Source organism: Gymnogyps californianus, chromosome 11 (assembly GCF_018139145.2).
Source record: "Gymnogyps californianus isolate 813 chromosome 11, ASM1813914v2, whole genome shotgun sequence".
NCBI lineage: Eukaryota > Metazoa > Chordata > Aves > Accipitriformes > Cathartidae > Gymnogyps > Gymnogyps californianus.
This window is the reverse complement of record NC_059481.1, coordinates 13,311,819-13,334,125: the sequence shown is the minus strand read 5'-3', so window position 1 is coordinate 13,334,125 and position 22,307 is coordinate 13,311,819. Positions and strand designations below refer to the sequence as shown.

The 22,307-nt window shown below is 43.8% G+C and overlaps 1 protein-coding gene across 1 annotated transcript; it reads right to left on the bottom strand.

Moving 5' to 3' along the window:
* Positions 1–4,131: 4,131 nt before the first annotated feature.
* WHAMM (WASP homolog associated with actin, golgi membranes and microtubules) lies at positions 4,132–18,348 on the bottom strand. The gene is made up of 10 exons (XM_050903610.1): positions 17,812–18,348; positions 14,205–14,378; positions 12,680–12,830; positions 11,981–12,150; positions 11,118–11,283; positions 9,964–10,151; positions 8,418–8,504; positions 8,229–8,333; positions 7,376–7,856; positions 4,132–4,577 (listed from the first exon to the last, which is right to left on the bottom strand). Exons 1-10 carry the CDS (start codon positions 18,346–18,348, stop codon positions 4,291–4,293), a joined length of 2,346 nt encoding a protein of 781 aa, XP_050759567.1. The 3' UTR covers positions 4,132–4,290.
* Between the last annotated feature and the right edge of the window lie 3,959 nt (positions 18,349–22,307).

Below are 22,307 nucleotides of genomic sequence, written 5' to 3'. Positions count from 1 at the left end.
CAGTTCCCATGCACTGGTGGTGAGGACCAGGCATCTCTCAGCTCCGGGCACATTCCCTGTCCCTTGTGCAAACAACAGTAACTCCATGACCTGCTGATGGGGTGAGTTGTTGCCTGTTGCTGAGAAGCCCATAGGGGAGGACAGGATATCTTTGTGCAAGCACATTATATAAATCAGCATCAATTTCCAAACAGTAATAAATTAATTCAAAGAGGCTCTTTGAATGTGCATGAGTGAAGTGACATACTTGCTTAAGCCCCTGTAAGATCAGTCTGGATCACTTCAGGGTGTTCACACTCAGACTTGATTTGCTTGATTCAATACCATTTTGCAGTAAAAAAACCCCTCAGTATCCAGCTTGTGAGTCAGCCCTGTGTGCTGAACTGGGGGGTTAGTTATGGAGGAGCTTCATAAATCCCAAAAAGCGGCACGTCAACTGAAATGCCGACAAATCCATAGCTGCACTGGCATTACCAGCTACGGCTACGGTGCTCTGCGCGCCGGGTAATGCTGCCGTGACTCCTCTCTTGCTGTGATCAAAGTGCCAGGATTTCAAAGTGAAATTCTTTTAGTCAGACCAAGTAGTCTTTGAATACATTAACTCTAAACCTCCCTAAAAATACTGGCAGCTGCTGTGTGGACTGCCCACATCATAGTTAGAGAGATCACAAGCCACAGTGATACTGATTTATAGAAATTGATCTCTTTACCTCATTACCGGGCTTCCCAGCAAATCTGTGCATTATTAACTCTTTAAAGCCAGACTACTGTAGTTTTTCAGTTTAAACAAATGAATTTCTGCAGCTGGACAGTCAGGGCAGACTATTCCCACTGAGAAGTTCATTTACTAGCCCAGGGTGAGATACTTTAAGAAGGATATTAAATGTCAGAAAGCTGTCACAGCAGTTTTGTAGGTTAATATTAATCTAGTCCGGTAGAGCTGGTCATCACGGAGCCAACCCGCCATTCCGGTTTCTCCCATTTTGTTCATCAGCCCTTGCACGTTGCTGACAGTGCGTGGCACCAGCAGCTGCACCGAACCCGCCAGAGCATGCCGAGGTGGGAAGGCGCCCGCTGAAGCCTGAGCTCAAATCCAGATGAAGGCCTCTCTCCTCTTGACACCTGCAGGTGGCTTCTCTTGAGTGCCCCATCAACCTGGGGTAAATCAGCCTTGGGGCACTGGGGCCATTTCCTACCCACCATTCCCTCCACAGCCTGGTGCCGGCGGCACAAGACAGGTCATAGTCACAGAGAGCCAGAAGAAAAATCTGGGGGTGATTCAGTAAGGTTTGTTTCAGTCTTCTTACGTTTGGGCATCTCTCAGAAAACGAGCTGTGGCTTCCCCCGCGGAGCAAACTGAGCCTCAAGGCAGTAAAACGATGAGTTTGCGTGCATCGGCCGGCCACAGGCTGCAAACCTCTCCCTGCCGCAGCACGTCAGCAATACCAGCAGCACCTCGGGGTGTATTTGTCTAACCTGCTTTTAAAGATTTCCAGTGACAGAAACTCCACCACCTTCCCAGACAATCTGTCCCTGCACCTCTCTGCTCTCATTGGTTTTTTAGAAAGGTTTTCCTACCTTTACCCTGAATCCTTCTGGCTGTAATTTAGGCCCCTTATCTCCCTGTGAACATGCAGAACAAATTACTCCCCTCCTCTTTGTAGCAGGCTCTTATGTATTTGAAAACTGCTCTCTCACCTTCGCTTCTTTAGGCTAGTGCCAGTGCTTTTGGTGTTTTCCCTGGTCACGTTTCTGATGTCCAGGAGCATTGGTGCTCCAGCGGCTGCCTCTTGCCAGGAGCTGCGCCCCTGGGCACAGACGGAACCCTGCCATCGGCTCCCGGTGCTGCAGCTGTGCAAGGGCTGCTCTGCGTCCTGTGAGCCCTATTCCCATCAGGGCACATCTCTGCTGAGTAGCATTCTTTAAATTTTGGTAGTGAACCAGGTGGTGAGGGTATTTGACAGAGGTGAAATCTTCTACAGCAACCAGAAAATTGCTGCAGCACATTTTCCACAGAGCAGGCCTGTTGGCCATACAGCAAACGAAGTGGGCTTCAGAAAACAGGTGGGTTCAGATGGTTTCTGAGTGGGCTTTTAAGAACATTTTTCAGCCTGGGATGCAGAGAGCTCTGTTGAACACCTGAGATCAGCCCCCAGCTGAGCTTCAGGCACAGTTGCAAAAGAAAACTCTAGGTAGGAGAAATCACTGTCCAATGTCGCTGTTACTCAGATGGCCTCTCCTGAGTAAAATTGCTGCTGTTAAACACACAAAAGCTGTGAGATTTGTTGGAGAAATTGCAACTCACTTATTCTCTGCATACTTTAAACTGCTGCGTTTAACTTCCTAGCACTGTAGCTGAGAATTCAACCATAGTAATAAAACGGCAAAGGCCTCTGCCCTGGACTCTGAGCTGCCATTTGGCAGGAGGGATCAGCCGTGGGAAGGCAGCCAAGCCTCAGCGCCCTTTTGCTCAGCTTTAAATAAACGCACCACTAAAGGGCACGGCATGCAAGAGGGCAGCTCTCAGCCCCAGCACCAGCCCACTCTGCCCTCCCCGCGCTGCTCCCCGCCGCTGGCCAAGCACCCCCTCTGCCCAGGGTATCCTTGGGGAAGAGATCTCCACTCTCGAAGGGCCAGATTTTGTCCTCAGTTCCAGTCTATGGGAAGCATTCAGCATTTGGTATGCTGAAGTCTGAATGCGCAATGAATTTGGCCCTGCTCCCCCTAGTTCAGCATGGCCCTTGCACCCAGGCCGAGCTCAGGGGCAGGCAGGGTGGTGTCGGTGCACTGCAGCATCGTGCCCGCAGCTCCCTTCTGCAGACGTCGTGTCAGAAGTGTTGAGTAAGAACTGACCTGTGCTGCTGCTGCTGCTGCTTTTGTCTCCTTTTGGTTCGATGGCAGTGGACAAAAAAATGGTCATTTTTTTCTGACTTCCAAATAGCTGTTGGTGCTGAAACAGTAAAAAATGAACCCCCAGCTGCTGCATCTCGCATGAAAACTGTTGCATACATATTTACTGTGCTGATTAAACAGATCTGCTACTCTACAGTAAAATAGGGAATTAAAGCACCGTATTTGCAATTTTGTTACCAAATTACAATTCATAAATATTTGAGAAAATAAGGGCATTTACATATACTGTTAGTGAGAGAGCGCAGTTGCTGTATGGCTGCCACTTGCTATCAAAACCCAGAGTACCATGGTATAAGTAATGCTTACTTCACAGCAGTATCCTAAAATGACAGTACACTGGATCCACTTCTTCTGTCAGGATATATTTTTATTAAGGGTCAGTATAAACTCCAAAAGAAATTTTGAATCATTTTTGTCACTATCTACCCAAAATAGCAACAGTCTCTAAACTGAATGTAGCTGAATTTTTAAATAGTCAGGTTCCAGGCACAATGCAAATATCTGCCATTTATAAGGCTATCAGGTAATTTACATTCATGACAGTAGCTATAAACATGTATTGATGTTCTCAGTGGAGAAACGCAGCTCTGTATTACAGGGCTAGATCCCAGAAAATATTATATACAATATTTTGGCTCTTTCTTTCATGCTAACAGTTCATTGTAAATGTAGATGTATGAAAAACATTTAGCATCTAAAAATTCCCTATATTTAAGCTTCCATCTAAAAAATAAACTTTTCAGTAATTACTACAGTAGTGTTTATTTCAAACTTGATACTGATTTTCCCAATCAGCATTATCAAGCCTATTCATAAGTGCACACTTTATAACATAATGATAAATGGAGTATCCACATAGTTATTTGAGAGTGAGCTGTATTAGACAAGCAAAATGTTAAAGAATTTTCTGGACAATGGAGGTAGGAATGAGAGGTTCCAGATTACGCTAAGTTTTCTGGTCTGCCTCTATCACCACGGATTTGGTTCTACTTTTATCTGACAAAATAGGTTTTCAGTTAGTTTTTCAGTCCTTAAACTTTGTTGTGATAGCATTACCTACTCTGTAGTAACAACCTAAATAATATATGTTTCAATCCAGCATTTTAGCTGTCTTCAGATGTAGTGAAAACTCCACATGGTTGAGCCAGAAATACCTACTAATGCAAGCATAATTGGGAGTATGATTTCTCATGCAAAAATAAGAATCTGCAGCTCCTGTAGAAAATCAACAGGATTCTTTTAATTTACAAGATATTTTGGACTATGAGAACACACACAATCACACTGTTCTTTCATTTTCAAAGGGACAGTCTTCTACAACATGCAAAATGAGACACACACTCTGTTCCAGTCAGTAAGTCTGTTACTCTGAATTGGTTAGCTGTCCCATTCTCCATTATTCTGATCATTGTTCTCCTCTTCTTCAGAATCAGCAGACACTTTCTTAATTCTCTGGATGACTGCCTTAATGCTTCTCTCTAGCTCATTAGTGGATCCTTTACTGACATCTTTCTCAGTATCCCGATTCACTTTTCTTAGTTTAACTCCTTGCCTTATGGCAGAGAGGATGTTGTCTTTTACAGAGGCATACGGATCTGGCTGTTCCACTTTGCGAAGATGAACTTCACTGCGTTTTAGAGAAGCCAAAACCTCATCCATGGAACCTGCAACAGATAAATCTATCGTTACCAGAAGAAAGAAGACAACCACACTTAGAGGTATAAAACCCTACCCAAGTGTTCAGGGTTCCTTCTTTCATCTTTGCTAGAGGCAGGAAAAAGAATGGTCTGTTCTGGCACAGACTCTTTCAAGCTTCTGCAACACCAGGCTCTGGAACTGCTTTTAAAAAGCAGTTAAAGCTTTTATATCTTGAATTGAGAATCCAACATCTCTTCAACATTATACAAGGGTGTGCTTTAAGGAAGAAATTATACACAAAGGAGGATGCTTCTTTTTCATTACAACATTATGGGCTTTCAAAAAAATTTCACTGAATGAAAAAATCTCTTGTATTCTTTATTAGAAACAATCTACCATTCCTCCTAGCTTGCTCTGATGCCTGCTGAGACTGTCAATTGCGTTTTTGCTCAGCCAAGAGAAAAATGAACGTATTTGAGTAGAAGGGCTTGAAACTGCACCACTGAAGTCAGTGGAAGCCAGATTAGGCCATAAGCAGGCAGGCAGGCAGCTCTTTTCTGTATGGACTTAAAAAGTAATTCCCATTTTAAAACACGATTTAAATCTCAGGCGTATGTTTCTGAACTTCAGACCATAAAGGACACCATACTGAGAAAGCTTCCACTGGTTCTCTTGATACACACTGTAATTCACGTTTTACTCCTTCTGTTGGATTCTGTGTTGCTAGCTTCAGGCTGTCTGACAGGGAGGCAGCTTCCCTGGACAGCAGTCGACTCCTACAGCCACAGGTCCAGACCATCTGTGCCTCACAGCTAGTATTTTTGCCATGCGCAGTGGACATAAGGTTGTGTGTTTAACATCAAGCACTTGAAATGTAACATTCTGCTAAATCTTGTGGTACCTTCAGAGACTGAGATGCCAGAAAATGATCAAGCAAAGATCCACCAAGTTGTCTTACAAAGTCTTCAAGTAAGAAAGTCTTAAGTCTATCAATCAAATGGGCTGCCTGGTAAAAGACTAGTTAGACTAACAAATTATAAAATAAGTTCCCCTTGGAAAGTATGTTAACACATTACAGCCAATATTTTCAACACCAGAATATGAACCTCTCCTGGCTTTTCATGTACAAAGACATGAGTAGTCCATGTGTAACTAAACCTAACCTGTTTACGAAGCTGTTTCAGTAAGTTCCTGTGGCAGTATTTTATCAATTACTATTAAAGCAATTAACATGCTGATTTTCTTCATGAAATAGGTGTAAAACAACCAATCGGATCTCTCCAATAAACAAAAAACGATTTTTCTTATCCAAAAATAATGAAAGGACAGGCTTTCATTACTACCATTCACAGGCTGTGAATGGTAGTAAATATTAGCTACTAGCAAGGCTGTTCCAGTAGCAATCAGACTACTCTGATGTACAACTCCTGTTGCTAATCAAAGCTTCTTAAGAGTATCTGTGGTAGAGTTATCCCACGGACCTCCCAGACTGAAGTCCGCACACTGATCCACTGGATGCACAGTAGTTTGTCACGGTAACTCGACTACGTCTCAGCCCTTCAGCTGCTTGTACTTCCCCACACCTTGGAAGAACTGAAAATGCTGAACTTTCCTTGGTACTTCTGCCTGTGGTTTGCCTCTTAACTGAGAGGATACAAAGGCTGCTTAGATGTATTGTGAATAGTCTGAAAAGGAAAAGGAATGTACCACATTTAAAGACATGCTTCATGCTAGCATAAGCTCCACTGTGAAAAACGACAATAAAAAATTGCTGCCTTCCAACTTAGATCAATCTCCCTGACATAGTCAAAATATCTGCTTGCTTTAGAGATAAAAATAAGCCTGTTAGCAGGATGTAACCAGTGCAGCCTTGGGAGGCTGCTGAGCTCTATTCTCATTCAAACTACTGTTTCAATTGCCGAGTTCAGCCTTCAATTACACCTGCATGATCTTGCTAACAAAACAGAGGTGTAACAGCAGAATTTTTGCCCTAGGAATGTTAGTATGCCAAAGCCATCCATCTGCCTTTCAAATCCTGGTTGAATTCTGCATGAATTCTCTTAAGAAACCTTTTGTTTAGAAACCAAGCAAACTGTAAGCGGACACAGGCTGTGCATATTGTAGAAATGCAAGCCATCCAACTGCTAGCTCTGTAGTACATAAATCATAAACACTGAAGTGTAGCCTTAGTACAACCACAAATTTACCCACAGTGGTCTTCTGACTGGACAGGTGATTAATCCTCAATCAAAATACCACATTTGGTTCAAAAGTTGCTAAATTGCGGCAAGAACAAACCTGGTAATAAAAGTTGCTTCTCACCAAACAACATGAATAAACCCCCTCTCCTTGGAATTTCTTCTGACACCTTCCTACCTATTACAGCAGTGGGATTTTCAGTGTCATGAGAAATGCAGGTCTTGAATTAAGATCTCCACAGAACTAGTAGTGCTGTGATTAAGCATGGTTTCAACTAACTTGTAAGGCTGTACTTAATAAATGTAGGATTCCAGCAGAGATTCAAGTCTGTGTCAAGACTGACCTGTCCCATTTGACAGCACTTCCTCAAAAACGCTGAGTCACACACACTGAGCATCCGGACCCTGTGAAGTGTATCAAATGGGATACACAAATCATTGTTACTCATTTAACATCCTGAGTTATGGTTAGTGTTATCGTATGTCGTTTCTTAGACTAAGCTTTCCAAGAGCTTCATTCTCTTGAGCAAGACTGCACACTATTCCTGTCCAGAACCAGAAAGAGGGAGAACAGAAAAATACAGGAAATGAAGAAAAAAACCACCAGTCGATGTGAGCCTTCTTACCTACGTAATTATTTATAGATCTCCTGGATGAGTCATCCTGTTTGTGCAGTGCAGGGCTTTCTGTGGGGCTCTTGGAGCTAAGGGGAAGTGGTTTATCCTCTGTTGCTGATGGTGTCTTTAACTGGAGAGGTAAGGGGGGATATGGGGGAGGAGGGGGTAAAGGAGGAGGGGGCGGAGGAGGTGGTGGTGGTGGTGGTGGTGAGGATGTGAAGACCATCAATCCCTCACTGTGCTTTTGTTGCTCTGTGTCACCATCAGTAACAAAAATCTGGACAGGGATATCTGCTGGGGTATTCTGATGTGAAGCTTTTGATTCTTTGGCTTCTACTAGCAGTATGCTCTTCGGCTGCTCTGGAGCTGCCCTTGCTCTCGACGAAGGTGGAGGGGACAGTACTGCAGCCTGCTGAGTGATGCTTCGTGGCAACTTGGGACTGAGAGGCTGGGGACGAGATGTTTTCAGAACAACATGAGCTGGACACTTCTGAAAAACAAATTGTAAAGTAGGAGGTCACATCTCCATTGGACTGGCCAAAACATCAACCCAAAAGAGACAAAAAGCCACAGAGTACAGACCTGTCCCACTCACCCATTCGCGCAGAAAATTCAACCCTGAACAGATTTAAATTAATATCAAGGTATTTCTTTCAAAGCCATTTCCTCACCTGTATTCTTTGCAACAGGTTCTGCACCTGGAAACTATATCCTTAGTGGATTTAATCCTCTTGACTCATTACACACAATCCTATTTTAGGCTATCCAAATGGTTGTCTCTGATTTGGACCGTGCTCACATGTGAGCTACGGCTACTTTCTGACGTTGTGTTTTGACACCATTTAGGACTACTGTAGTTCACAGTACTTGCCTCCCTGAATGTTTTCAGCCTCTCCAGTGTTTTCTGACGTTCCTGGCTTATCCAAGCTTTTTTCTTTTTCTCTTCCTCTTTTTGCTTGTCTCTCTTCTGCATTAAAACACAAGTAAGTGAGTCTTAGTGTGTGAAAACAAGCAGCTGCCAGATTCTCCGAGGCTGCTATTCAGTACTCACTATCTGTATGCCGTGATGCTGCCGGAAGCGTTTTTTGCTCTCTTCTGCCTGTTGCAGTCTCTGCCGATGGCTTGCTTCACATTGATCCTGGTAGAACAGCAAAATTAATGCAACCCTTGGTTAGTTCACATTTACTGTGCACCATCTGTGCCATTAACTCCTGTGCACAAGCCACTAAACAGCGACCAAGGCTGAGTGCTTGGCTGTGCCAAGAAGGATGGCTAAGCTCAACTAGTGGCAGACGTGAGACCCTAAAGGTGAAGTCTGTGGGACTCCTTCATGGCTAAAGCCAACGGGATCTTTTGTTGTCCTAATTAGTGATAGGGTTATTCATGCTGCAGAGGAAATATACCCAGATCTGAACCGATCCCTCTGTCTTACACTTAGGTTAAAAAAAAAAGAAGGAAAAAAAAAATGGCAGAAACAAGCTCTGAAGAAATTTCACCCAGGTACCAGCTGGAGGGAGGGGGTGCAAAGACATGAGGAAGAAGGCAAGAGGGAAGCTAGCAGGGCTTTACAAAAATACAAGGCTACTTTTCCCATGTCCCTTGCTTGCCATAGCTCTCAAGTACAAAAGCCAGGGAAGCAAAGGTATGGGAAGCACAATGAATGCCTAACAGGGGTACCTTCTGTTAGTAACAAAGTGCTGCAGAGAAGCTGCAGGCTTCAGTATTTTCTCTGGGAGTCGCTATTTGTCACTGTACAGAGGGGGATTATCCACATGGCTGGGTAAGCATTTGCAAATCATCTGGCATTTGGCTTTAGTGTTATATAACCGATAGACAGCAATTAAGTGAATGAAAACAGAAGCAAAGGAAGTGTCTGCCGAGGAAGCAGTTGCAAGCAAGAGACAATGATGGCTCACAAAACATTTCCAATGTCATTCCCATTTGGTCCAGGCTAGTGAGGAGTGAAAGGGCAGACAGACTGCAGCTTAAACTCTGCTCTCTGCCCCAGCAGGAGTGTGTAGGTATAAGGTAAGCTCAGCTCACTGGGAAGGTTCATGAGAGTCAACTGTGATCTCACTTGTGTCTTCCTAGTGTTCTGCTCTGAATGGGAAACAAAGGAAAAAACCGCCCTTTGCACAGAACTGAGAGGCTGGAGAGAGAATTGCAGCAGTTAAATTTTCCCCTCCCTCCCATTCAAAGGTAAAGTATCACTGTGTGGGTGGTTCTGTCACTGCAGCTTCCTTCATTGCAGGCCAGGCTTCCTCCTGTACTGCAGCTGCTTTGTAAAAGGCTGCCAGGGCAAAGCTCCAGCTGGCCACAGCAGGGCTCTGGTAAGGTTTAGCTGATAGGGGAACACCTCCTGGGTCACCCATGTAAGTTTGTGCTCTCTTAATAAGCTAGAGAGGCACTTGCACCACACAGGGAAGTGTAAAGCTGGCTTAAAATCACATTGCCCCTCTTTCTGTTTGGGGGCCTTGGCACTGAGTCACATATCATCTTGTACGCTCCACCCAAAGCTTCCCTAGTTGTTTCCTGTCCATCCCTCGTGAGTCAAGACATCAGCTAAAGAAAATGCACATCTCCAGGACTGCATTTACTTTTTTGTTCCTGAGGTAGGCTCTCCTCGCACAGACAGTCCCACGCTTTGTCTCCAACTGCTTAGTCTTCTGCCTCAGCATCGTCATTTCTGACAAGTTAGCGTAATGTTGTCCCATTGTCTGTTCAATGACCTTGAGCTCCTCAGGATTTTCACATGTATCATAGTAAACAACTTCATCCTGTTTCTCTAAAAAGGCATTTGGCATTTTTTTAAAAACCCAAAAATTGCCACAATTATTTAAACATTTAAAGAACTAATGACATTTTAAAAGCCATTGAAGGCAGTGAGTTAGTTATTAGAAAGTGTAATGCTCCAGAGCCGAGCTTGGTCCTTCAAAGTCTTACGCAAACATTTCATGTTACTCACAGGGGTGCTTTGCAGGATCAAATTTATGCTGTTAGCATTTGTTGTTATTTAGCTTCCTCTTTCAAATGTCTCTGTGCTTTAACTCCTACCTTCACCAACTAGAGTTTTCCTGGAAAACTGAAGACTGTTCTGATCAACACTGGGTGACTTATTTTACTATTTACCAGGTTTTAATTATCCAACAAGCAGGAACAATGTTTACTTCACAGTGTACACAGTAATAGAGAATTCATAAGCACAAATAAGCATAAACAAGACTGGTGCCTAATTTGGTCATAAATAAGTTACGAAGAGACACTTAAACTGGAATATAGCAGTACTCAAGTACCGTCTAGCTATAATCACCTCTTTTTGTCATTACAGGATGTATTTTGTAATTTCTACATGTTAAATTACAACAGATTTGTGATGAATTTCAGAACCCATTTCAGCAGGTCACGATATCCACAGTTTCTATGCATAGATCTTGTAACTACGAGAGCAGTTAAGTATTTTCAATATAAGTTATTCCATATGCTAAACCAGTGCATGCACATATCACAGCTGCTGTCAAGATGAGCTACCAGTGTGGCTTTTTTTTTAAACTTGTGTTATCAAATCAGTGTCTAATTAGTCAGGAGACAAAATATCAGACGGTGCCATGGCATCAATGTTTTCCAATGATGCTTTCTACTATCAAGACCTGAGCAGTGATAATCATCCTTTTTTGTTTTTTTAACTGAAAACAGAGCAGGCTATATCACTCCTGTGTTTTGAATACGTGCTTAAATATTTGTTTATTCTTACCTTTAATCTGTCTCCTTAAAGCATCCAACTGTACAATAAGCAGCATCTCTTCATGTTTCAATACTTCAAGCTGTACATTATATAATTCCAGCTGCGTTTCATAATACTGTATTTCCAGCTCCTCCACTACAGGTAAGTTCTCTTCCTGTTCACTGAGGTCCTCCATCTGTATAGCCCCAAATAGAAAATAAAAAGCATTAATAACAAAATATGCACACATGAAACATGCATGGATGCACAAATACCTGTACAGAGCCTGGCCTAACTGGCAGCTGCTTAGGTGCTTTGGTATGAAACAACTGAACATTAGAAATGGCTTGGAGCAGAAACTCAGAGGAGCAGAGCGCCTTATTAACCTAAAGTGTAATTTTACCTTAAGTCTACCAGGAAAGATTTCATTATAATCTGCACAAACAACATTGCTCCTGAAAACAATTATATATGGCGCAGTACACTACTCTTGGAAAATAAGTATCAGGTACTCCTAGCAGCAGTTAGATGGCATCAAATCAAGAAGATCAGAAGATTAAAATTAAATAAGTATCTTTATTTTGCAGTGTCCTCTGAAAATAATATCTGGTCTTTATCTCCGTAAAACAGTTTCAAAGGTTAATATCACAAATGCTAACACAACACTTGAACTGTAAAAGCCTATCTTCACCTTTGCTAAGTGTCCTCATATGTGCAGGAGCAATTTTAAAAAAACAGAGACATGCATTTTTCCACAACTTAAAACCATGTTGAAAACCTAAGCTGTTGCATTAGACAAAGACTTTGAAAGTCTACTTCCATACCCACTTCAGTAGGTTTTGATCAGCCATTCACAAAACAGTGACAGAAAAGGAGGCTTTGCAAGGTCTTACGTTTTTCTGAATGCCAGCTCTCTTCTGTTTCAGGCACAACTCTCTTGCCCTCAGATGCTGAAGGGTTTCTTTAGCTAACATACATTTCAGGTTTTCTAGTCGTGGCAAAGCTGACGCCCAGGTGGTTTTACCAAATCTTTCCTGATCTTGTTCCATCTGTTTGTGCATTGCTGCAGATTAAAACATTGCAATAAGATATGAGAAATGCAGTGTACTAATAGCCCTTGTGTGTTTCTACTATAGCTGCAGTACTAAAAATGCTGATGCTATTAAGCAATTTCTGAAGCTTCTTTAGAAATTACAAGACTAAAAGGTTGAATTTATGATTTTATATATACAAGTAAAATACTTCATTGTACCATGGAAACATGCCTTAACAGTTACACAGCAATCTACTCAGCATGCTGAAATCCTTGAGGCTTGCATATCAAGCGTTAAAAGCGTGCATGGTTTTTGTTCAGAGGTTTGCAGCCATAAGTCTCAGGCCTTGATAATGTTTGTGTGCAAGCCAAATGCAAGCTGTAAACCAAATTGGTTAAAAGATACAAATCTTAAGTGAATAAAATGCTTCTTTCTTAAGATGGACACCCATCCTAACCTCAGGGTCTGCAGAGAGAGACCAGCAAACATGGTAAGAAGAGCTCTCAGTCCCCTAAGTCAAGTATTTCTAGAACCTTTTGTGTAAATCATTCTCATTACCTCCCAGAGCCTTTACAGTTTCCTTGAAGTAGTTCACAGTGATATCCTGAATGGAGCACACAGCATTCTCAGCTCGCTTAGTCCATTCTTCAGCATCTTTCTGCAAAGCTGCCACTCTTTTAGGCCCCAACTTATCATACTGCAAAGATTTCTGCAAGGAGACAAAATTCTCACTTACCAACTGGTTACCACAGTGGTGCAGCCTGCATTACGCTATACTTAGAGACACTTCAAGCAAGGCAGAGCATGGTGGCAAACATGACCTTCCCCTCACCTGTCACAAAGTGAATCACTACTCATGCCTATGTATTGCCTTGTTCTTCATTCTCTAGCCTAACTCAGAACATTTGTTTCCCAATCATGACTTCACGCTTAACTTTGGATTAATTTATTTCTTAAAATATTTTTAAACTATCATCTTAAAAATCATGTCCAACACAAGTGTTTTTAGTTGTTACTAAAAGTAACTCAAAACCACTCTTCTACGTGCAATGTTCTCGTCTATTTTTCCCCACGTGTTGACAGCACATTGCACGGTCAGGTTCTGCAGTTTGGCAGTTCTTTCACACAGGAACAGGGATATAGAAAAGTAACATAAGAGAGTATTCTCAAGTCCACAAAGTGTACATGGGTACAAGACTAGTATTCAAATAGGGTTTTTTTTAAGAATTAGATTTCAAATGAGCCTAAATATCCCTTAGAGTGTTTTTTTTTTATACAGAAATTAACTTTCTGTTTCATCCATTCCAATTTCCACTTTGATTTTCAGTACAGCATACTGGATATTTTATCTTCACAGATTTAGACCTTCAGTATCCAAGAACCTTAGTCTAAACTTAAAATTGTTATGCTCTTTTCGAGAACATTAACAGCTCACTTTAACAGACTATTTAAGGAAAAATCAAAATAGTAGATGGCTATCTTTTCCAGGGGCATCATAACTTCCAGTATGTGCTTCCAGTTTAAGATGCACATAAAATTAAATGAACGCAGTGACAACTGACATGTTTTAATCTGTACTTCTAGCAGGTTGTAGCAGCAATAGAAAACTGCTTTGTGTGGTAAGGTCTCCTCTGCCTTCTGTTCTAGCACCACAACTGAGTTAATCTGGTGCATCAGCATTGTTGGGAGGTTGCATTCTCAATGCCACAAACTAATCCCACTGAAGGTGGCACAACGAAGGCTACTTAGATCTCTGTAAATTCAGCCTATTGGAGAGTAAACCCCAGAGAGGTGGAGCTTGGGGATGTTTTCCTTTTAATTTCTCAAAACAGAGGCAAGTAGGACACTGGTAGGAAGACAGCTGCAGTTCTATTCAAGCCAATACCATGGACTCTGAGATTCCCTGAGAGTGGTTCTGCCCTAACCCTGAATTTCTCAGTCACGTTTGGTGGCTTGGCAGGGGAAAAAAAAGTAGGCACAGACAGAAGTAGGGAATGTTAAGTGATTTGAGTCTGAACTGCTCCAAGAGCAACTGATGCCCTACTATATAACTTGGCCTTTCACTTTCTAAAGGCAGACCTACCAGGATTTCCAGTTTGTACAGGGTCGCCAGCTCTCGCATATCTCTGAAGGGTTGTAGTAAATACTGGTAGAATTGTGTTGCCATGGTGACCAAATCCTGATAAGCTTTGTCTTCTTCTTCATAAACCTTCATCAAAGCCACCATTGTGTCAGCATTTTTATGCTGCTGAAGAACCTAGTGGGATAAAAGGTAAATCAGACTTAGCTGCTTTGCATTCGTGTGCTGACTGCTGATGAGCTTTGGTGGAAAGGACCTGCCGTTTGTCATTCAATGAATAGGCAAGACTTCCCACTACACAGGAGGGGTACACCAGGCATTCAGCAGCCGCCCCTAGCTGGAAATATCTTTAACACCACACTGTTAAAGGCACTAATTGCTGCATACTGCACTGGGAGACTGCAAGGAGTATCATGCCTAGGGTTTCCACCACAGAAATTCTAATAGCTGTGCGCAGATGACTTGGTTGCTGCTTTTTATAAACACAAATGGGAAACTGGGGAAGTCTGTGTACTGGAAGGACAAGTAAGGTATTCTTAAACTAGCTCTGGCAGTGGTTCCACAATTACTAAATGCCTGCTAATACAAAATGAGTTTCTGGATCCAGAATTTCTGACTTCGGTCATAGAAAAATCAGATTGCCATTTAAAAATAAGAATTCAGAAACCGATTTCTACTCCTGATATAGGAGTAGAAACTGCATACCCTGCAGTTGAATTCCTTTAACACTTGTATAATTTATCATAGTTTACTCTAATCTCAGTTCTAATGATACTACGCTTTGTAACCTGTAATTCTTCCATGGAACGACCACCTTTCTGATACACTAGTCCTTATTTAAGGTCTTTATTTGCTTCTATGACAAAATACAAAGCTGGAAACTTCCCCTCAATTGCTTTTGTTTACTGGCACCAGTCAAAGCTTCAAAGATGTTTCTTTGACAGCAGCTAGCAGAGACTATGGTGCGCTCTATGTGCCAGGACAGAGTGAGCCAGCTAAGTTCCACTGAGAAACACAGACCTTCCTGGAAGGACAGTGTTTGCTCTACAGCTCTGTAAGGAGGGAAGGGAATAGGGGGTGTTTGGTGCTACAACACTGAGAAAAAGCATTAGAAACATAAGCTTGACTGTGTTGCAACTGAAAAGCACTGAAATTAAACCATCACCTTTGCTCTTGCCAGCTGAGTCTGGGTAAGACAGCAGGAGCAAAGCTCCCAACTATGTAGGCACTTCCCCAGAGAAAATCTGTGGAAGTCAGCTCAAGAGCATTTCCCACCCATCCTCCCTCCAGGCCTGGCACAGGCAGGACAGGGGAACAATAGGATCTGAACTGCAACATTTCTGATAATCCCCGAAGTCCTGTGGCTGCCCCAGGACCTCCTGGTAGCCCAGACACAGTCCTAGGGCCCACCTGCAGCAATTTAACAGTCTGCTTTTTCCCCCCACTATTGAAGCCAAACAGAAACACAGTACTTCACTTTCTGGTTCCCATACTCAAAGCAAGTAGTGAGGGTCATGCTGCTCCTGGAGGATGTTTATAGTGAGTAGAGGGGAAGTATTAGTGAAATTTTAAAGTCAACTCATAAGACAATTATTCATTACAAGGTTTTAGGGGTTTTTTTGGCAGGGACAGGGGATTGGAGGGGCGATATTTTTTCTGTTTTAAAAAAAAAATCCTTTCTTTTACACAATCTGATATTATTTTCATAGAATTCCAGTTCACCATTAGCCCACCTGACTCCTCTGGTTGTTGTAACAGTATTACTCTTGAGTTTTTTTCCTTTGTCTTTGAACACACATGCAAAAAAGAAGTATTTACACAATACTACTCTCCTCCATCTTGTACCAGTGTCTTCTGCATTCTTCAAAATGAATTTCTTGGCCCAGAGGATGAAGTATGTGAGAAGGGCATGGATGTAAAAAGGGAAGAAGGATGCTCTGATACTTAAGGCTAGTTTAGTGCCAGAAGAGGCAGGTTTTATTTCTTGAATCTTGCGTAACTTGGTCTAGATTGCAATATAATGAATTTAGGTCCGTTAGGCCTGCAAATACAACAACACTCTATAGCATATTTAGCCATATCTAAAATACAGTTTGAAATACCAGTATAACTGGTACCGAGTTATACTTAACCATCAAGCCCCAAACCGCTACATGGCTGTACATGCTTGTGCTGCTTGCAAAAGAGCATGGTGGCTAGAATGTATTTTTAACTGTGCCATGAACTGTTATTGTCAGTTACTGTAACTGTCAGTTACAGTAACCCTAGCTTTTGTATGTAACACTGTACATGAAGCTCATGTAAACTAAAGTTGTCTTTTTAAAAACAGTGTCTTTCCGAAACAGTAATGTTGTTACAGCTGTTAAATACTGAAACAGGAAACAGAAGGCTAAAGCCAACTGTCTTAACTTTCCTCCAAAGCATGATCATTTTCATAAAACACCTTTCAGCTTACTTTGCCAGGAAATAGACTGCAAACAGATACTGCAAGAAAACTATAGCAGCAACATGCTGGTGAGCTTAAAGTATCTGTAACTCTTGTTTTAACATACCAATGTCCTAATTGCAACTATGTTACTAGATACCATCCTTTAAATTCATGCTTACTACAAGGGGGTGGGGGGAATCCAGGAACACATCTACAGCAAGAAGAAACTTACAGTACTAAAGGGAGAAAGGGCTAACATCATCATTAGTTCCTACAATCAGTAGGCCAGAATTTGGCACTTCAGAAAACATAACACAATTTCTCTGACTACAAAACACCTATTTGGCATAGGTCCCTGGCTAAGTTTGGTTTTAATAAAAAACCTGACTGAGAATCCCCCAGTTATAGGCATTATTGCAAACTGGCAGTCTGAGACCTTCATAGGGAGGTTAGAAAATTAGAGCATGATTGTACTCTCCCTTTTGGTTATCGTTCCACCCATTGCACAACACTGCTGGATATTTTTAGCAATGTGTTTTTGTAGGAGCACTTGCAGCTTAAGTAGGCGCCCCAATGTCTTATACTGACTGCCCACCCAGAGCTGGTTTATTCCCCACTTAATAAAGTAGCACTTACAAAGACTGATGGCACTCAGTACTTGAGAAAGTTGACTGAGCAGTTTCCAGACAATCAAAAAAGTGTTTGTGTAGGCAGTAATCTGAACGTTGGACAATACTATGAGCAAGATGGTATTAGTGACTCGGTCACCCTTGCTCACATGACCCGAACGCGAGTCTGACCTGAGTGACTGAAGCTCTTGCAGCAGAGGCTGCCAGCCTCATGCATGCAACTCCTAGGTGAGCAAGAGGTGCTAAAGCTGAGGCTCAGACAGGTGCACCTGCGAGCTGTGCTGCAGCACAAATTAGCGAAGGCGGTCCTTCACCGAGGGAAACCTTTTTCTGCCTGCAGGGAGAGCAGGGGGTGGCCCTGCAGCACCCTCACCCCGCACCCCTCAGGGACAGCCTCAGGCCGCTGTGCTCCCTCAGGCGAGCAGGCCCAGGCCAGGCCAGGCGCGCCTGCTGGCCCCCTCAGCGGGGCTGGCCCAGGCTCCTGGCCCCCTCAGGCCCCGCCGGCGCTGCGGGGCGGCCCCTCCGCCCCCCTGCCCGGCCCCGGGGCCCGTACCCGCCGCAGGGCCTCCTTGGCCCGGGCCAGGTGGCTGCGCAGGGCCCTCCCGCGGAGCTCGTGCAGACTCTCGAAGTACTCGTCGTCGCGGCAGCGGTCGGCGGCGAAGAGGGCGTCCAGCACCACACGGCCGCCGCAGAGCTCCAGGGCCCAGCCCAGGTAGAGCTCCAGCTCCCGGCACAGCTCCTGCACCTCGGCCTCGCCCGGCGCCGCGCCGCCGGGGAACAGCACGGCCCAGAGCCCGCCGCCGCCGGCGCCGGGCAGCGTGGGCGGCAGCGCGGGGAAGGCAGGCTCCAGGCGCGGACAGACGGCCGCCAGCTGCCGGTGGATGCCGCGCAGGGCCGGCGCCGAGAAGAGGCCGGCCCAGCTCTGCGGGGCCTGCGCCGCCGCCTCCGCCCGGCCGTGGCAGGTCACGGCGAACGCGCCCTCCACGCCGTTCCAGCCCACGAGGAAGCGGAGCCGCGGCGGCTGAGGCTCGGCGAAGGCGGTGTCGCGCACGGCCACCCACCCCTCCAGGCTGTCGGGCTGCGGCTCCATGATGGCGGCGGCCGCGCAGCCCCCGCGGAGCGAAACAGAAACCGACAACTCTTAAAGGCGCCGCGCGCAGCCGGCGAGGGGGCGGGCCCCTCGCGTCGCGTCGCCGGCAGCTCGTGGACTCATTGGCGGGCGCCGCCCGGGGGCGGGGCTAAGGCGCGGCCGCCGGAGGGGGGTGGGGCGGGTGGCCCTCACACAGCTGGCACGAAAATAAGGAATAAAACAAAGAGTGGGAGGCGAGGCCTGCGCAACGCACGCACAAAGGCTCCGAGTGTGCAAAAAAAGGTTATTTATGTGAAATAAGCAGTTATTTCTATGAAGAGCGGTGGGCAGGGTGAACAAGACACACAGCCCTGCGGGAAGGAGCACAGGCATTACCTCAGGGCGTCCCCGCACCTCGGGAGGCCTCCGCCATTTCCCTGCACCCCTGGGTTTGAGCCGTTCACGGCTCTGGCCGCTGGCTGAGGGAAAGCTGCCCTGTTCGAGCAGTTTTCCTCCCAGCCGTCATTCCCGTGGGCCCGGCAAAATTTCACAAGTAGTTCACGTCTCCCAAGCCAGCCAAAACCCCACGCTCCTTCCCTGCGCTTTAAAATGGAGATGCGCGCTATCCTGTGTTAGCATTCGAGCCCTGGGGGTGGCGGGTGGCCCCAGGCCCCAGCGCCTGCTGTACCACGCACCCAGAGGCCGTGGCCGCAAACCACCTTGGAGTCAAATGGTGCTTGTCCTTAAATCAAAGTCAGTCCTAAGGTTGTCATACTTACTATACCGCCTAAATACTGCCTCACAGGCCTCTGAGGGGAGCAGAGAGTGAAGGGGTTTTTATATAGCACATATCTCTTATTCAGGCCTTGTGTGCAAGGCTGAATTTAATTCACGGTAAACAGAATGTTATATTCTAGTCTTCGGAAGCAAAGCTGACACTACTAATTTTTCAATAAATTAAGGCGTGCAAGATAGTGTAGCTTAACAGTATAAGGGCAAAAGTAAGTTCTTGTTTGACAAATTAATAAAATCTGTCTGACAGCATAAATGTTAACATTTCAGCAAAGGCTACATCATTTATGTGAAAACATTTCTGCTCTGATCTCACAGATGATAGAGGCACTGTCATCGGTAATGAGATCATGACTACATGGGTAATTAACTTGTAATTCCTTACCAAAACAGCAAACAATTGCACTGCTAGAAATGTGAGGAAATGACACCAGGTTTAATTGGAAAAGGAGGAAAAAGCAGAGCTGCGTCGAGATCCAATAGACATTTCCCCTTGCGCTGTCCCCTGAGCTCAAGACATATAGAATGAGATGTTCTCAAACGTGCTTAAAAATCTCTTGCCAGCAAGGCTGGCTCAGTAGCATTTTCACAAGGAGAAGATTATGTATGCTGGACAACTGTGGGTTTGAGTGGATACATAAAGCTCAAGTGCTATAGTAATCACAATAATCAGTGGTAATATACAGCCTGGTTTTTATCAGGTGAAGCACTACTGAGTGCAGACTGAAGGGATATGTTCCTGTGAAAACCCTCCCTAGCCGGGCCATTCGCCACTTTCTTCACTATAATTAGCTTTCCAGAGGTCTAGCATACACATACAGGGTGGGGATGTGTGTGTATGTATAAGTGTATGCAACATTATGATTTCTGATTTTTTCTAAATCCTGAATTTTAATATTTTTTTCTAGAATTTGATCTTGATTCCAACTCAAACCCATAGTAAAGCTTCTGCTAATTTAATAGAGAGGACTTTGCCATTAAACGTTTGCAAAGAACAGAACAGATACTTCCATTTAATTGTGCAGCCATGCTGTAAGCATGCGTCCAGCCATTTGAGTTAGTTTGTGCAGGATGCACATGTTGTGTATCCCACACTCAGTACTCTGCCTAGCACCACAGCTTGGAAATCACACCTAGAGTCAATGACTGCACTCTGCAGGGTTTATTAATACCACCTCAGAAAGTGAGAGGGTGCTCTGGCTTTAGCGAGGGCTCTCTATAATTGTTCCAAGTACTTCAGATCCAGGAATCAACTTCAGAGCCTTTTCTCAGTGTATGACATTCATTCTGGTGACACTCAAGTAGCACGCTGCTGAAGGACAGCCAGGGCACATCTATATTTGTTCCATTGCTCATTGCTGGCATGTCCCTATCTGAGCAAAGAGGCGGTCTAGGGTTACTGCAATAAGTCTTCCAACTGCAGTCATAGGAAAGTGGCAGGGAATTGCTTTCGTGTGAATTAATTTTTACTAGGGGAAATAAATGTGAAGTTTGATGCCATCTGAGCTATCAGAAGAATTTATGACGTCTTAAGATAGCAGGCAAGTTTTTAGGTAGTAACATTCTTTGTTATATATTTTTGATAATTGATGGTCATGGACTTAAACATTCTTCACTGTAATAGTATCTGTGTCTGTAAACTGAGCAAACACTGAGCAATCATCTGAAAATCTTATTTAGGCAGCAGGGTTCCAGACGAGCTTAATTATGCTCATTTTAATTTATGTAATTTAATTTCATTTTGGTAGGAAAAATACTTCTTAATTCACTTTTCTAGTTAGTAGTAGCTTCTAAAGCAAGCCTTATTGTTATAATTATGGGGAAAAAAGTCTTTGGGGGAGCCAGACAACATTTTCTGGTATGTGTCAAGACCTTTTCTCTGTTTAATATGTTAGAATTTGCATGATTTATTTTATCGCCTTTAGCATAAACAGTATTTCTGCCTAACTTCAGTGTTTTTGTCTATAGTAAGATATTGCTAGCTGTAGAATCCACACCCATGTCTGCAGTGCCAGAAGACAAACGGTAAACTTCTGTGTGTGTTTTCTTACAGATCCAGTAGGCTGGACTGTTTTCAGTCATTGATATAAAACCAGAGAGGGGGAAGTTTCTTAGCATTTTTCACTGGTTCGAGAAGTTGCTTTCTAATAAGTCACTGACTGTGTTGACTTTGTTAGCTAAGTAATCCTCAGGAATATTAGTTAAATATTGATGATATAAATTTGAGGTGATAGCAAGTACTCGAAACTACAAAGACCGTAAAAAGTAGTTTGAAAGCAAAGCTTATGTGAAAGCTTCTGCAGAAGCTCTGATAACCTTGATGTCTGACTGACTTTTTGGCTTTTTACTGTGAGAAAGTGGTTTTAAAGCTTTCATATGCTTCACTTAGCTCTAGGACTAGATGTAACTATAAGTTCATTAATATTCAGCTGAAATCTTTCCATGAACTCTTTTGATTGTAGGAGTAAACTGCTGATAAAATTTACCTGAGTAGTTCTGTAGCTGTGATTTTGTTCATGCTGGTGAACAGTGGAGGGCTGCGGGGACGTTTCAGCTCTGACAGAGCACTGTCTCTGTCCTAGCATTATTTCATGTGCTGTTGTTAATACAGGCTGGTTGGAAAGAGTGGGCTTGGGAAGTCAGCGTTAAAATTGCCTTTGCACCTTTAATGTTGTCCCATGTGCATCTGCTTTATCATACAGCTTTGCATTTCGCATCCACATGCTCTTTTCACACCTCCCTCATATCACAGAAGGGACAAAGTGTGCAAGCTCCAGGTCAGAGCGGACTTCTCTCAATTCAGGGGTCAATGACCTGCCTTGCTTCCTAGTTACTGTAGGCTTTATCATGGAGATCATCATTGATCTTTTTTCTGAGCTTCATTTATGTTAAAATATATATTTTCACAGCACCTGAGAACCCCCAAAGGGCAGTATTTTTCCCTGTTTTATAGAAAGGACCTGAGACCTGGACTGAGAATAATGTTAAAAGAAATCTCAAGTTTCAGTATCAAGAATGGCAACTTGAAAAATCCAAACCAGGATTTTTCAGGGCATTTACTAGTTTGTTATGTGGCATCAGTGGTCACAAGAGAGGGCATCCTACAGTATGCCTGACTGACAGTTCAGAAAGAGCGCTTGACAGCAGCTGAAGGGTGAGCAGACTTCAAACCAGGCCATCTCCACTTG

Coding starts and splice junctions, on each gene's coding strand:
- WHAMM (XM_050903610.1), bottom strand. CDS start 18,348: ATGGAGCCGCAGCCCGACAGCCTGGAGGGGTGGGTGGCCGTGCGCGAC. Junction 7,857..8,228: donor CATTCAGGGAGGCAAGTACT/GTGAACTACAGT, acceptor TTTGTTTTTCAG/AAGTGTCCAGCTCATGTTGT. Junction 4,578..7,375: donor ATCTATAAATAATTACGTAG/GTAAGAAGGCTC, acceptor TATCTGTTGCAG/GTTCCATGGATGAGGTTTTG.